A 15,965-nucleotide genomic window follows, 5' to 3' on the forward strand; every position below is an offset into this window, starting at 1 on the left:
GGTTTTTGCAAAGACATTCCGTGTCACTTCGGTTTTAACACCAGGCTGGAGCCTGCCTGGTCTGCCAGCATGAGCCAGATAAACACAGACCTGTAGTCTTTCTATTCATCTCCGGATAGTTACTCAGAAAGATTCTGGAAAATATGCCTATTATGAACTAAACATTTCACTTTTCATTTTATCCATGTGCCAGAAGTCCATTCCTTGGATAAACACTTTACAAACTGACACTCTAAAAGTCACTAAACATGATAAAGTGTGTGTGCATCATTTCAGGACTGATTAAATATTTTCTCTCCCATGACAAATGAACAGTTACATACTATATGAAGCAATTGGAACCAACATTCCTTTTCTGTCTTTCCTTCATTTTGTCTTTATTTTGCACGAAAGATTAATTTTCCATTTCAACTCATTTGTTATGCAATCTTGGCTTTGGTAAAATACCACTCAAGCAATATTACCCGCAGAAATAGTATTTATTTTTTTAAACATGTGATTTTAAATTCTTTCACAAATGTGCTTTCTTCCCCTACTGTTTCTCACCTTTTGTCACTGGTTGTTTGCAATTTCCTTTGTTTTTGTTTACATATAATGGGGGATGGAGGAGAACTAGGGTATTCTATTTAAAAGTTAAAAAAGGGGCGCCTGGGTGGCGCAGTCGGTTGAGCGTCCGACCTCAGCCAGGTCACGATCTCGCGGTCCGTGAGTTCGAGCCCCGCGTCGGGCTCTTGGGCTGATGGCTCGGAGCCTGGAGCCTGTTTCCGATTCTGTGTCTCCCTCTCTCACTGCCCCTCCCCCGTTCATGCTCTGTCTCTCTCTGTCCCAAAAATAAAATAAACGTTGAAAAAAAAAATTAAAAGTTAAAACAAAAAAGATTGGTAGTATGAGGCACATTAAGTGTGTGTTAAAACTATACAATCATTCTTCGCCACATCATAATACCAAATAAAGCACATTAATTTACTAATTCTGTAAGTATGATGGGAATCACTGCTTCTCTACTTCACAAGTTTACCGTTGCCTCACTTATGATAAGATTAGCTACATTCTACTTTTTCTCTTGTCTTTAGCTCATGGGGGTAGGGAGGGAGACTTTCATTCTGAAACAATTTTGAAAACAGAGCTTTACAAAAAATTTCAGTAGGATATATGTCCTGTTGGAAAAGACAAACATCTTGAAGTGAATGTAAGAAAAATCACAAACTTCCTGGAATAATGAAATAGTTCTTTTAATAATGAAGAAATGGTGCAAACAAATTACTTAGTTTTCCATTATTCATAAAAGGTGCCACAAGTTAATTATACCTTTCTCAGCTTGATTTCCTTTATCTAGAACATCGTGTGAATTAACTGACAAAGATTAATTACCTAATGTAATAGTTATAATTCAAATTTTACTTTTAGTCATTTCCATCTGCTTATTGATGATGCCAGAATAATAAATTTAGTGAAACTAAAGGAACCGATAGCTGAAACAAACTGCCTCAAAAATCTGGTCTTTTTCTCTTTCAAAAGCCAGTTTCACCACAAAATACGTATTTTACCAGTGGAATTAATAGAAGAAATCTAAGAAAAATTTGAAGTTAGCCACAATTTAAAAATAAGTATCTCTGAGTATCAGAAGCCAATTTTATAATTCCAACTCTCATTATTCCTTAAATAGAAATATGAAGGAATGGCCACTTATTAGACAAATTCAGAATCTCTACATTCCCTGCTAATGAGCTGAGACAGACACTGAGTAATTCTGTGGGCAAATAAAAACAACATATTTGGTCTGGTGATATTTTTTCCACAATTAAAGAAAGCCACTTATGGTAATTAAAAATAAAATAAAAGCAGAAGCTGAAATAAACACATACTGTGTGTATGCAAGCAACCTTAACAAGAGTCTGCTGAAATCCATCTTGTAAGACAATATGATAGCTTGGCTTGCCCAGCGAAATCATCTGAAGATGAGAATATGTTCATCCGATTTGTATTTGGGTTTTGGGTAAGGTTCAAGATCATCTGCTCAGTTGTCTCACTTTCTGGGAGAACTGAAGAGTTCAGTTAAACTATTCACTATCCAAAAACTATACATTTGTGTTCATGTGAAATAGTAACACAAAGTCCTACTTCTCAGATTAATAGTAAAAATGTGTGGCAAACAGACAAAATTAGCATATAAAACTGTCACGCTAGCAAGTGGAACATGAAAAAAAATCTGATTTTCTTCAAAAATATATAACCATTGTTTCTTTTGAATATTTTTATTTAGTTAGGAAATCATAAAATGACCTAAAAAATCCATAATATTCCACTATAGAAAAAAGTTCTAATTAGTATCTTGATAAAAGTTCACTTATCCATTTTAAACTAAAAGCCAAGACTTTTTTTTCTTTGTAAGCACTCAAATATAGAGATGAATTCGTATATAATTCCTTTCAAAGCATGCTGATCACTTGAGTTTGTGTAATTTACAAAACATTTTCATGAATATACTTTTCTAGTAAAGGCCTCTTACTCGCCTCATTTGAGGAAATTTTTTAGACTGCAAAACACAAGCAAGGTATTCTGTTCCTACAGCCTTGGAAGATAGGAGAAAGGATGAGGTTATATGCCTTTTACAAACAAGAAAGCTAAGCCCCAACCACTCTGTGGTTTTTCCAATTGCAATGCTAAGGTAGAGCTGTCTGGGCCCTGTCCACCGAACTGGCTTGCCTTCTTTCATAGCAACTGTGGGGAGAGCATGGAATGCTAAATTACCTCAAAAACTTTGCGAAACAGAAGGGTTCCATCACGCTATGTTCTGTGACACATTTATAGTGTGACCCAGCTGTCACAATTACCTGTAAATGACTCTCCACTAGTTCTAAAAAGGAAAGCACATACATTGGTCACTGGGCTGCTTATGATAGGGTACGAAGTAAAACTCAAACGTCTTGAGTTGTTACAGCAACACTGAGATAAAAACAGGGCCCTCACAAGAAAATTCCTTTGATTAAGATGCGTTCAACATATTCGTACAACCTGTGTCTTTGCTGCCTCGAGTTCAGGAAAATGAAGAAGTTCAGCTTTGCTGGGATTTAAATAGGTAGACCAAGGAGGATCAGTGTGTTTATATATCATCTTACCTCCAAAATGGATTACATCCGGCTTAATAATATGACACATAGAACATAATAATAACGTATAATAAACAGAAAATAAAGGGGTAATGGGAGAAATGGGAGACTGAGAAGCTATCTGTCCAAATACACATTTGTGGCTCTCCTCTAGGGGCCTTGCTGAGGCAACTCACAGAGAGCAGAGAGTGAGAAGAGTTGGCATTTCAGCTTAAAGTGTGTGTGTGTGTGTGTGTGTGTGTGTGTGTGTGTGTGAAGTGGGGGTGGGTTAGATGGAGGGGTTTCTGGCCAACTCAAGCACAAAGAGAAACTGTAAACACCTGAGGCCTTGGGTTCCCAAGAAGTTTACACTGGTAGAAAGAGCATTTGGTGATTACTGCCAGAGGTGGGAATGGGGTGGTTTACAAAATGGTCAAGGCCTCATAGCTGGGAAGGAGACCCAGGACTCCAGAATCTGGGTCAAATCCACCATTCCCTCAGCTGTGGGAGAGGAGCCAGCCAGCTTGGCTTAATTGAAACCCCTTCATCACATCGGGAAGAAATGCTTCTGCCTACTCGCATACACAGTTCTAGGAAAAGCAGTGAACTGAGCTGAGGCTGGGGTTCTTCCAGATTGCCAGGCATATGTGCGATTTTATTTTAAACATAGCATCCTGAAAGCTGCCCCTGGGTTAGAATAGCTATTGTTCAGCAAATGACTGGTCAGAGATGGTGCTGAAGCTCTTAGTGCCAGGCAGGCTTGTATCATTTGCTGATGGATCTGTATGCATCCTGGGGAATGTTTCCAAGTCTGCTCCACATCCTGGTCTGATGGCTCATGAGTAAGTGCAGCCTAGTAAACTTATGCACAGCCTTTCCAAACCCTAGGGTAGACTGTGATCCCGGAAGAATACTTCTTCTCTGGTTCTTTCTGTGAAACTTCTGGTTGCTTGACCATTTTGCTCCTTGAATCCTGGAGCTGTGACTCCCCTCCTAACTGCTTTCCACTAAGACCTCCATTGTTTTCAACAAACATTTAGGCATGGAATTCTCCTCTGTTCCAAAAAAAGCTAAGTCCTCTCAGGCAGACCTGCAGACCTCTGGGTAGGATGTCCGTGTCTCTGCACAAGAGCTAAAACTAGAGGTGGGGCAGTGGCCCACTTGTCCCAAAGTGAGACTTTTGCTCTACAAGCAGGAACTGGATAGCCCCTAGTCTCCTTGGCTTGCACTTCTTGGTGTATGTAGAACCCTTGCCCTAATAATGAGCTGGGACAAAAAATTGGGGGCCCAATATTCTTGATCTGCCACTGCTGGGGGAGAGCTTATACCCTGCAAAAGGGGCCTGGGTTGAGGAAGGGAGCCCCCTTGTCTCGACACCATAGTCTAGGATAGAACTTCTGTAGTAAGCTGCAGCTGGTGGGATGAATAGCGCTGGCAGTCTGCTGATAAAGGGTGAAATAACAGAGTGGGAGCGAGAGAGAGGGCACCTGCCCGGGTTAGAGCTTCGAGAGTAGTTTCCATAATATATAATTGATGTGTGGCTCAAATGTCACAGATCTAGTAGACCGTTTCGAATGAATGATTCTCCATTTGCTGGGTGCCCTTAGAACATTTCCTAGTAACGCCAAGTGATTGTTTTACATAATTTTCTCCAGCTAAATGTTTGTTTGTTGGGAAGAGAGTTCATTCTAGAAGTCAGTCTCCTAAGCTCAAGAATTTTGTTAAATACAAGAGGATTTAAAAAATCTCTATCAGGGGCACCTGGGTGGCTCAGTCGGTTAAGCGTCCGACCTTGGCTCAGTTCATGATCTCATGGCTTGTGAGTTCAAGCCCCGTGTCGGGCTCTGTGCTGACTGCTCAAAACCTGGGGCCTGCTTCTGATTCGGTCTCCCTATCTCTCTACTCCTCTCCTGTTCACGCTCTGTCTCTCCCTCTCTCAAAAATAAATAAACATTAAAAAAATTTTTAAAAAATCTATATGAGGCAGGGGCTCTATACATAACTCATTTAATTATTTTGAAATATCTCCACCCACTTACCCACTTATCTACATATTATTTCTCTTATTTCAGGTAAGGACAAAGATGTAAAGTTATGGTAAATCTTGAAGTCACAGTGGCAGAAGGATGGAGCAAGTGCAGATACACGTGATACCAAAATCTTGTTCCATGACCATGCGAAGCTGCCCAGTGTCTGATCCAATGGAGACAGTGAATCAAACAAATAAATATATGGCCTAAGTCTGAAATCTGTCTATTACCACCACCAAACTTTTTCTAATCTCTAATTAAGATAATAACGTGAATACAATATAGCAATTGACATCTGATCATTTGCTAAAATCTTGGCATCTGGCAAATATTAACTAAATTCTCACCTACGGAGTGGGTACTGTTATCCTGGGGTTATAGTATTGGCCTGAAATCACAGAGCTAACACATGAAAGGCAGGATTTGGTCTCCAAGGTCATCAGGCCCGGGTTACACTGCCTTCCTGAATAGAATTACTATTAATTGCTGACCTGGTCACGTAAGACTGCTACAAAAATCTTTATTTATTTCTTTGAGAAATGTTTCATATGATTATTTTTATTTTCGAGTTTCAGAATTGTTTAATTATAAAAGATGGCTCTTTGACTAACAATTTGGTCATTAGGCAGTTTTTCTTCCATGCATCTAACTGAAATTTCTGTTTGTCGTAATTTAAGGACTTGACTTTTTTTTTTAATTCCAGTAGAGTTGGTATACAATGTTATGTTAGTTTCTCTGTACACTATGGTGATTCAACAATCCTTTTATTTTTGTTAAAATTTTATTGAGGATTTTTGCATCTAGGTTCATCAGACATATGGGTCTCTAATTCTCTTTTCTTGTGTCTTTATCTAGTTTTGGCATAAGGGTAATGCTGGCCTCATAGAATCAACTTGGATGCTTTCCTTCCTCTTCAATTTTTGAAACGGTTTGAGAAGAATAGGTATTAACTCTCCTTTAAATGTTTGGTTGATGTTTGGTAGAATTCACCTGTGAAGCCATCCGGTCCTGAACTTTTGTTCATTGAAAGTTTTTTGATTATTGATTCAATTTTGTTGCTGGTAATTAGTCTGTTCAAATTTTCTACTTCCTCCTGCTTCAGTTTTGGTAGTTTATATGGTTCTGGAATTTATCCATTTCTTCTAGTTTGTCCAATTTGTTGGCATATAATTTTCAGTAATACTCTCTTACAATTCTTTGTATTTCTATGGTATCAGTTGTTATTTCTCCTTTAATTTCTGATTTTGTTGTTTCAAATCCCCCCCCTTTCTGTTTCTGTTGATGCGTCTGCTAAAGGTTTATAAATTTTATCTTTTCAAAGAAAAAGCTCCTGCTTTCATTGAGCTGTTCTATTGTTGTTGTTGTTGTTGTTATTGTTGTTGTTGTTTTACTTTCTATTTAATTTATTTCTACTCTAATCACCACTATTTCCTTCTTTCTACTGGTTTGGGTTTTGTTTGCTCTTTTTTAGCTCCTTTAGATGTAAGATTAGGTTGTTGGATATTTTTCTTGCTTCTTGAAGTGGGCATGTATTGCTCTAAACTTACCTCTTAGACCAGCTTTTGCCCCATTGTGTATTCATTTTCATTTGTTTTCATGTACTTTTTAATTTTTTTCTTTTATTTCCTGGATGACCCATTCATTGTTTAGTAGCATGCTATTTAACCTCCATGTATTTGTGGTTTTTCCAGATTTTTTCTTGTGGTTCATTTCTACTTTCATATTGTTGCGGTCAGAAAATATGCAATTTATGACTTCAATGTTTTTGAATTTGTGGAGACTTGTTTTGTGACCTAATATGTGATCTATTCTGGAGAATGTCCCATGTGCACTTGAAAAGAATGTATATTCTGCAGTTTTAGGATGGAATATTCTGAATATATCTGTTAGATCCAGTTGGTCGAAGATGTCTTTCAAAGCCACCGTTTCCTTATTGATTTTGTTTGAGTGATCTGTCCATTGTCGTAACTGGGGTGTTAATGTCCTCTACTATTATTGAACTACTATCAATTACTTCCTTTATGTTTGTCATTGGTTGCTTTATGTTATTTGGGTGCTATCATGTTGGGTGCATACATATTTACAATTATTATTTTCTTGTTGTATTTCCCCCTTTATTATTACATATTGTCCTTCTTTTCTCTCCTGTTACAGTCTTTGTTTTAAAGTCTATTTTGTTCAGTAGAAGTATTGCTACCCTGGCTTTCTTTTCACTTCTATTTGCATGATAAGTACATTTTTACCCCTTCATTTTCAATCTGTCTTTAGGTCTGAAATGGGTCTTGCTTTTTTAACCATTCTGTCACCCTATGTCTTTTGATTAGAGTGTTTAGTCCTTTTATATTCAAAGTAATTATTGACAGATAATTTCAAAGTAGTCATTGGTAGATTTATTAATTTTTATATGAATATTTTTGGGTTGTAGAATGAATCATCTGAGTTTCCATTATTTCTTATGGGGAAATTTGTTTTGATATACAAGTGCTTTGGATTACAAGCATGTTTCTGGAATGAATTATGTTCACAAACAAAGGTTTTACTGTACTTTTAAGATGTGAATAACATTTAGGGGCACCTGGGTGGCTCACTTGGTTAAGCATCTGATTTTGTCTCAGGTCATGATCTCGTGGTTTGTGAGTTCAAGGCCCACATTGGGCTCTGTGCTGACAGCTCAGAGTCTGCTCCAGATTCTGTCTCCCTCTCTCTCTCTGCCCCTCTCCTGAGCTCGCTCTCTATCTCCCTTAAAAATAAACAAACACTAAAAAATAAAAAAAAAGGATGTGATTAACATTTAAATCAGTAGACTTGGAGAAAGCAGGTTATCCTCCATAATGTGGATGGGCCTAATTCAATCAGTCGAAGGTCTTAAGAAAAGTGGCTACCCCAGTACGAAGACATTCTGGAATTCTGTCTCCAAAATGCTCTCAGACTCAAGGTTATAACATTAACTACTACCAGTAATTACCACTCTGTTATGGGCCAATTCCTTAATCTCTCTCTCTCTCTCTCTCTCTCCCTGCACACACATTTGCGCACACACGCACACACACACACACACACACATACACACACCCCTGTCTGTTTTCTGGAAAACACTGACTAATACAGAGAGAAAAGAGAAAAGGGGAAAATTGAGGCAGAGAAGCCAAGATATTTGTGAGCTACTTTTCTATGCTTACTCACTCATGATTCTGAAATCTCCATTCTGAAAGTAAAAGTTTATGCACAGGAAGTTCCCAACTTCCTACTTAGGCTCTACTTTTTAACGTGGAAACTCAATAGTTTCCTCTAATCAACTCTTACCTTCTTTCTTGAAACAGGTTCCTGCTATCTTCCTTTCTCTTGTACTTCCACAGTCCTAAATCTCATTCAAAGAAAGTGCTAAGCTATTCACAATAATTTGATACTTAACAGATTCATACAGAAACTAGAGTCCAAAAAATAAAATTCTGAAATTCAATCATATTCAGGTAAACTATTACTTTCTTTTTCTCTTATGCTTGAAAATAAAAACTGAGCTAATAATTGGTTCCTTGAGATAAAAACATACTAAGTATTTAAAAAACTTATCCTGAAAAGAATTTTGTATATCAAAGGAAGTAATTTCTCACCATTTATGAGTCTCTGTCAGTGAATTCTCCTCTGCCTCTTGGTCAATTTTAGCTGCAAATGCAAAAATAGAAAAAGAAATGAGATAAATGATAGTTACGCTATCTTAAGCAAAATACGATCCAAATAATATGAAATATATTTTAATTCATTACTAATTGTTAATTCTAATATATTCCTGAAAGTTTATTTTAAATCGATTAATATGATTAAGTAGATTACATTTAATTTTCTTTACCTATGTATCAACACATAAATATATGTAAATTAAAATTTTTAAATTCTAAGTAATTCCCTTTTTTCTAAGTTAATTTCTTTAAGTCAGTCACATTAACCTGAGAAAACAAAACCGTGGCTAATTTCATAATCACATTAAATGTGTTTGTCACATTAATTTGTTTAAATTAGGATTTTAATGCCAATAATTACTTGAAAATAATTCTCTCAAGCAAAGGTAGAAAAACCAAGTCAAGAAACTAAATAGAAATGGTTGTGACCTTCTTGACTAGTGCTCTCTGTACCAGACCACAAATGAACAGATACACAGATTATTTCTACAGAAGTACAGGATGAGATACTAATATTTTCTATGAATGAAAGTAGGGAGGCAAAGGTGTACTCATTTATTTGCTAGCATTTTTGTCTAAACACAAATGGTAGACTGACAAACCCAAAGATCAAATTTGAGAAGGTGATTATATCATTATTTGAAATTATTTGAAAAAACATAGGAACTTCATTACATAAAACATGTGTGGCAGTGACTTTTACATTTTTCGACCAGCAAGCATGATGTATTACTCTACATACACGCACGTGCACACACACTGAACCTAAAGTTTAAAACATACTCTTCATGTGATGCTAATATTTTTAGACTATTCTACTAGAATAGTGCAGTTTAGTGTAGTGTAGTGTAGTTTCAAAGTGTAGTTGTCACCCACTAAGTTGATTTCATGCATCACTAATGGTTGTCACACACACTTTGAAAATCACTAAGCAACAGGACAAAAAGTTAAAAAAAATCAGTTAAAAAAAAAACCCCTAGAACTAGTGAAAGAAGTTGTCTTTTGGGTCACACTTGTGACCATCTGGAGAAATGAGGAGAAAAGTGGAGGAGGGCGAGTTGATTATAAAAAATTGGAACTGTGCATAAAATCAAACCCATGGTCACTTGAGAATTGTCAAAGTGTCTCTATCACTACTTAAAACACAATAATCCAGCTTGGGCTGGTTAATGTTTTACAACCTCAAGATAGTGTTTGTTCAAAGGTCTGTACAGTATCTTTAAAGCCATAATTCAGGGGCATGCTGCCACTCTTGGCCAAGATTGTCGAATTTAGCAGGGATCATTTGACCTGGCAGCAGAGAGCATTGTTTTCTCCTTTACATTTTTGTACTTTAGATTGTTTACATGAACTTACAGGTCAATTGTTAGCCATATTAAACAATAGAATAAATGCTCCATGATTTTACTTTGAAAAGGTTCCAACATGAATACATTGTCTTATAAAATCTGCTCTGGGCTGCCTAGCTTAAAGACGGTGTGCTTCAAGAAGCAATTCTAGAACAATATAGAGTATAAGGGAAAACAAAAAAGTAGCACAATGTGCGCCATTTTCAGAAAGGACATTCTTCCAATTGCCCTCGTATGTATATATATATATTTTTTTCCTTTTTTAAAAAATACAGAGAGTAAGAGTGAGGTTGGAAGAAAATTTCTGGATTATGTTAGAAGAATCAAGTAAACTTCTTATGAAATTTAAAACATGCTGGAATGATCTGTGTTCTATTCCTGATTCTACCATTAAAATTAGCTACGTAATCTTAGGCAAATAGATTAATCTGTTGACATATATAAAATATTTAACATAGTGCCTCCAATAATTAGCAGGGACTAAATAAATGTTCTTTGAAAATGTTGGATTTTAAGCTCTTGAAATTTGAAAGGTGATACATAATTATCTTTAATTGAATACATCAAAAGCTATTTTATTAGGTTTCAACTTATATGAAGATAAAGAAAGCACATAGTTACAGCTTTTCAAAAAGTATAAGCCCCTAAATTGTGGTGAGTAGAGTGAAGTGAGTTTCATATGTTCATAATGATTCCTTTTGATGTGTACTAAAACAGTTCTTGCTTCACTGCATGAGCAAGTTTGGCTTAAAAAAAAAAACACTCTAATTCAATGTGGCAAAAGATTGGATCTTACCAAGGGAACTAAACATAAAAACAGACCCTCCTCCCAAACCTAATAGCTGTATTACAATCATAAAACCAAATTGGAAGAGCAGAGAATACTTAAAAATGCTCTATTATCCATTATCTTTACATGATTTTGAAGCTAAGAGGATTTGTGTATTCAGAGTGTAATCAGCTTTGATAAACAGTCAAATGAGAGATCAAAGCAAGTGCATTAGAGTACACATTTCAACTCTTGATGTAGAGTCAACAATTCAGTGAACTAGACAGATTTTCCTTTGTATGGCAATCTTAGAAACAAAAACTTTCTGAAAAGTTGGGGTGTAATTCAGTTTTCTGGGAACAGTGAAACACCATTTTCCAACAAGCTGCTTGTATAAACACTCCATCAACATTTTGCTGTTGTGATTCTTTGAAACACACTTACGATGTTAACTTAGTGACACACGCAGGATTCTGTTTCTTTTAGTTAATGAGTATGAAATCTACCAAAGTAAAATAAAATGTAATTAAGTTAGAGAAAATGAGGGTATCTTTTAGCAACAAAATAAGAATAACACTGCCATTCATGTAGGAGGTATTCAAGCTAGTCCCATCCAGGGACCGAAATCTTAAAGACTGTTTTTCCATCTGAGTGGAAGCTTCTGACAGGCAGTGGCCATCTGTGTTATATAAATAACTTTTCTAGTAAAAGCTGAAGGTGACATAGAAATAAGATTATTTTCTATAAACCATTTCAACATCTTATTGCTAATTATTTCATTCCCTGAGCTATATTTTCAAAAATACAAACACTGTTTTTAGTTCATTTCTAATGGCACAGATGGCTTTGTGACTAGTTTTGAATGCCAGTGTTACTTTTAGCACGTTTCCTATACATTTACAAGATAGTGCCAATAAACCTTTATCAATTAAGTATGCAAATTTTTCTTGATAAGAGTTATAAAAGGTTCCAATTTTCTATTTAAAGGATGACTGAGTTTCCAATTCTTTGTTTTTAACTTTAAAAAACAATTGGTTTTGAGAGTGAAAGAGAGCGTGCATGATCTGGGAGGGGCAGACAGAAAGGGAGACACAGAATTCGAAGCAGGCTCCAGGTTCTGAGCTGTCAGCACAGAGCCCGACCCGGGGCTCAAATCATGAACTGTGAGATCATGACCTGAGCCGAAGTCAGATGCTCAACCGACTGAGCCACTCAGGGACCCCAAATTTTCCCATTCTTTATAGCACATAGCTTATTTCTTTTTTTCATATGTCAAATGAGAATGGCGGCCTTCTAGTCATTCATGATAATGGTAACTACAGAAAAGTTTAAAAAAGCATTAAAATAGGCAAACAGGTCCATGGCTTGGTTTAGAGTGACCTTCGCATTGTCATCCAATCACCTGAGGCTCCCTGTACCTCTATTGCCAGGAAGCCTTGACCACCTTTGATGGAGGAATTGGCATGACTCCTAATGGACACCACCAACCCAGGGCACCCTTGGCCTCAGATCCCTAGGACCTGCCTCTCCCACATGGTGCATGAAAGAGTTACAGTTCCTTGGCAAGGTTCTTACCACTCAAACTCATTTTCATATCTCATCAGGGTCAGTGTTTCGGTTTAGGACCTGACATTCAGAATCAGGCAGACCTATGCATGAATTCTATACCAGCCACTAAGTTGTGTTAGATTTTAATAACCTTACTAATCACATGGGTTTAGTAACTTTTCTTTATCATTATAACAGGGTAATAATTTCCTTATTATGCATAAAATAATGCGTAAACCACCTGCTGCATAGGTAATAATTTTTCTGTCTTTCTTTTCCTCTCCACATTACCGTGACTATATATATAAAAAAAAAGGACTGGGATATGTTACTTTCAAATTGTAAAAACTTCTCCATTGGAGGAGCACCAAATATCTTCTTAATCCTACATAGAACCCAGATTCAGAATGAGGCTTATATATTGCTAAAATAAGAGTGCCTCCTTCTAACAATATAAAGAAGTTATGGGCCAAGACATATCACAGGAGGCTCAAACACTTTTACAAAAAAAACAGAAAATAACTCTATATTTAATATCTTTTCTTGTTTTTTATTTCTACTTAATTTGTATGTGTTGTTGTTTTCACAGGCTCCTAATACTTAGAGTATAAGCAGAGGCTAACAGTTTCTCCGTCCTTTTTGTGGAGGTACAGTAGTAAATAAAATCGCTGTATGGGGGAAAACAGTACCTTTTGTGAATTTAGGGAAGAACTACAGAAATCCAAAAGATAAGATAATTTCAAAGTTTGCAATATTCCTCTAAAGCATACATGTTTTACTCTAATATACTACGGGTAACCATTCCTATCTTGATGTCTGGGATCCACAGCCAAGAAAATGTTCTGAGACTGGATGTACTGGGAACAGAGTTTAAAGTGGGGGGAAGAAAATCAGAATGGTGAAATAAAACAATCGATCCTCTACCGATACTAGAAGGAAGAAAAAGTACAATGTGGTTTAAGAAGGAAGGCAAAATAAAAAGTGGTTTGTCCTGACACAATCTCCGGAGAATATTAGTAACTCACAGACCTAAAATCAAAACATGTAGAAACGAATGGACCTTATATGAGCTGATCAATCAACTGTGCACTTCAGGGCCAAACTGGGTATTAGATATTCATAAAACTATTGCAACTCTTGTAGGGATGGTTTCCCCTTGCCCCCCAAATCTCAAAAGCTAGGAATTTGTAATTTGAGGCAGACAAAGCTTGTGGTTAAAACCATGTAAGAAAAGAAACACTGAACTTTTTAGGAGGCAGTCTTTATTTGTTTAGTTGGTTAGTTTCACCTCCCCCCTACTTATTTATTTTAAGGCTAGGGCATAAGATTACCTTTCAGGTCCAATTCTGCCAGAGACCATTGGCATGGACATTCCTATGTCCCTAAACATGAAACTACTTTAAAAAAAAATGTTTCAGTGACTCTGTTTGAGCACTTTGGCATTCAGTGATCTCTTCCCCAACAGCATTAATACTTCCTCCCCAAAATCTCTGCTTCCACAAATATTTTCTGGTGTTTGTTGTCCTACTAAGTTACTATTTTGACCCAGTGATTAGTGTCTGTAGTCACTTGTCTGGCTCCAGACTCTTTTGCAATGTTAAATATTTCTGCTGAACTTGTTCCAAATGACTCTGAGTAAGCAGAGGCACGGAACGGACGCCCTTTCTGATCTGGAGCTTTCATGAGGGAATACCACATATTCCCAGGTAATTGGAGACAGAGTTGCATTTGAGTAATATCAGATGGAAGGCAACTTAGAACCCTTTCATCTGCTTGTCTAGGCTCTAAATCTTTTTGCTATTTTTCCTTTTATTTAAAGTGTTAACTAGTTTTTGTTTATAATTAGCTATGAATGTGCATTTCAGTTGCTTTTAAGTGCAGCCAGTATGGGTTATTTTTTAGACAGATGCAGTGCCTTTCTTTTGAGTCATTTAAAGTTGTCATTTAATTGTAGATATATTACTTTGGTTTTGAGATTTTTGAGACACTGATCCTTTTGACAATGAGCTGAAAGTCAAGTAAATTTAGGCAGCTTATATAGGTCAGACAGTGAATGAATATCAGAAGTTCTTTCCTCGGATAGCAAAGGAAATAACGAACTCTCGATGCCTTCCTTCCTTGATGTTGCAAATTGTTCTTAGGATAATAAAACAAATGCTGTGGAATACTCCTGAGAGGAAGAAAGCAAATATCTACAGAGTATAAAGTTACAACTTGGGCTTTGCAATAATTCACAGCCAACTTTGAGTTAATACTGAGGGTTATTCCTACTTTGTGCATAAAAATACATACCATTTGTGTCCCTAGAAATATGAGTGTATAAACATAATGAATAGGTGATTGCTGTAAAAATTCAAGAAACAAACACACTATAGTAAATGATGTATAGTTCAAAAATTTGATATATGTGGCTTCTGGCCAAACCTAAAATATAAGAAAGCCGTGTGCTATTATCACCCAGTCTCATGTAGTTATTGAAGTGGTCCTTAGTGAAATTCCTTTCTAAATCTTCTTTTTAAACCCAAAGTGAAAACGACATGGGAAAGCATAATGTTCATGTATGAGTTTCACATTCTGTGAACAATACAGTATAAAAAGAGTTATTGACTTCCAACGGAAACATTGCTTATAGCACCTAATTTTAAAAATAAAATTATAGACAAAGCCAACATAGCATTCTACCTATATTCTAAGTAAATCTCTCATAAGCTTTCAGTAATCAGCATTAAAAAAAGACACATCTGGGGCAAATTCTCTTTTTTTTCTTTTTCAAGTAGCAAATACCTTGTGAGGATGAATCAGGCATACCTTTTTACTAATTACAAGCTGAACTTAAATTAGGATCCTTCAGATAACACAAAAATTTCTATGAGCCTTTAACTAAAAATATGCAAATGCATGTCTCAAGACTGAGCTTTCCATATTAACTGCAATACCAATTAATTCTAATTTGTAAATTCAAAATACAAGACACAAAACCACTTAAACTAAAAAGGTGAAAACCAGAAAATCTTTCTTTATGTATTTTCTCTTCCTCTGAACTTTACTAGCCAACACAATGCTTAAATTATGAATTACCATAGGAAGGCTAGGGCATTCCAAACTTAGAAACAAAAGTCACATGATTTAATGTTACAATATTTCAACCAAACTTTGAGCAACAGATAACATTTTGGGTACTTTGTTAGGGGCTAATAGGTGGACAACTACTAAGAAAATGTTAGACGAGCAGAGAGACCCACTAATAATCATGCATATAAACATTACAGAGATAGTTCAATGGGAATGTTAATACAGATAATGGCATTACTATTCTAAGTATTTTCTTAAAGTTTATTTATTTGAGAGAGAGTGCACGTGAGTGGGGGAGACAGAGGTAGAGACAGAGGGGTAGAGAGAGGAAGAGACAGAATCTCAAGCAGGCTCCACACTGACAGGGGGCTTGACTCCATGAAGTGAGATCATGACCTAAGTCAAAATCAAGAGTCGGATGCTTAATCGAT

The 15,965-nt window shown here is 36.3% G+C and overlaps 1 protein-coding gene across 4 annotated transcripts in view; it reads right to left on the reverse strand.

The window, feature by feature from the left end:
• The window catches only part of FMN2 (formin 2), a 391,725-nt gene that overhangs the window by 66,375 nt on the left and 309,385 nt on the right, over nucleotides 1–15,965 (reverse strand). For all 4 annotated transcript variants that reach the window (XM_043568706.1, XM_043568709.1, XM_043568707.1 and 1 more), the window contains one exon: nucleotides 8,731–8,782. In XM_043568706.1, the coding sequence (XP_043424641.1) occupies nucleotides 8,731–8,782 (52 nt within the window). The remainder of the gene's footprint in view (nucleotides 1–8,730; nucleotides 8,783–15,965) is intronic.

Source organism: Prionailurus bengalensis, chromosome E4 (genome assembly GCF_016509475.1).
Source record: "Prionailurus bengalensis isolate Pbe53 chromosome E4, Fcat_Pben_1.1_paternal_pri, whole genome shotgun sequence".
In the NCBI taxonomy this organism is placed as follows: Eukaryota; Metazoa; Chordata; class Mammalia; order Carnivora; family Felidae; genus Prionailurus; species Prionailurus bengalensis.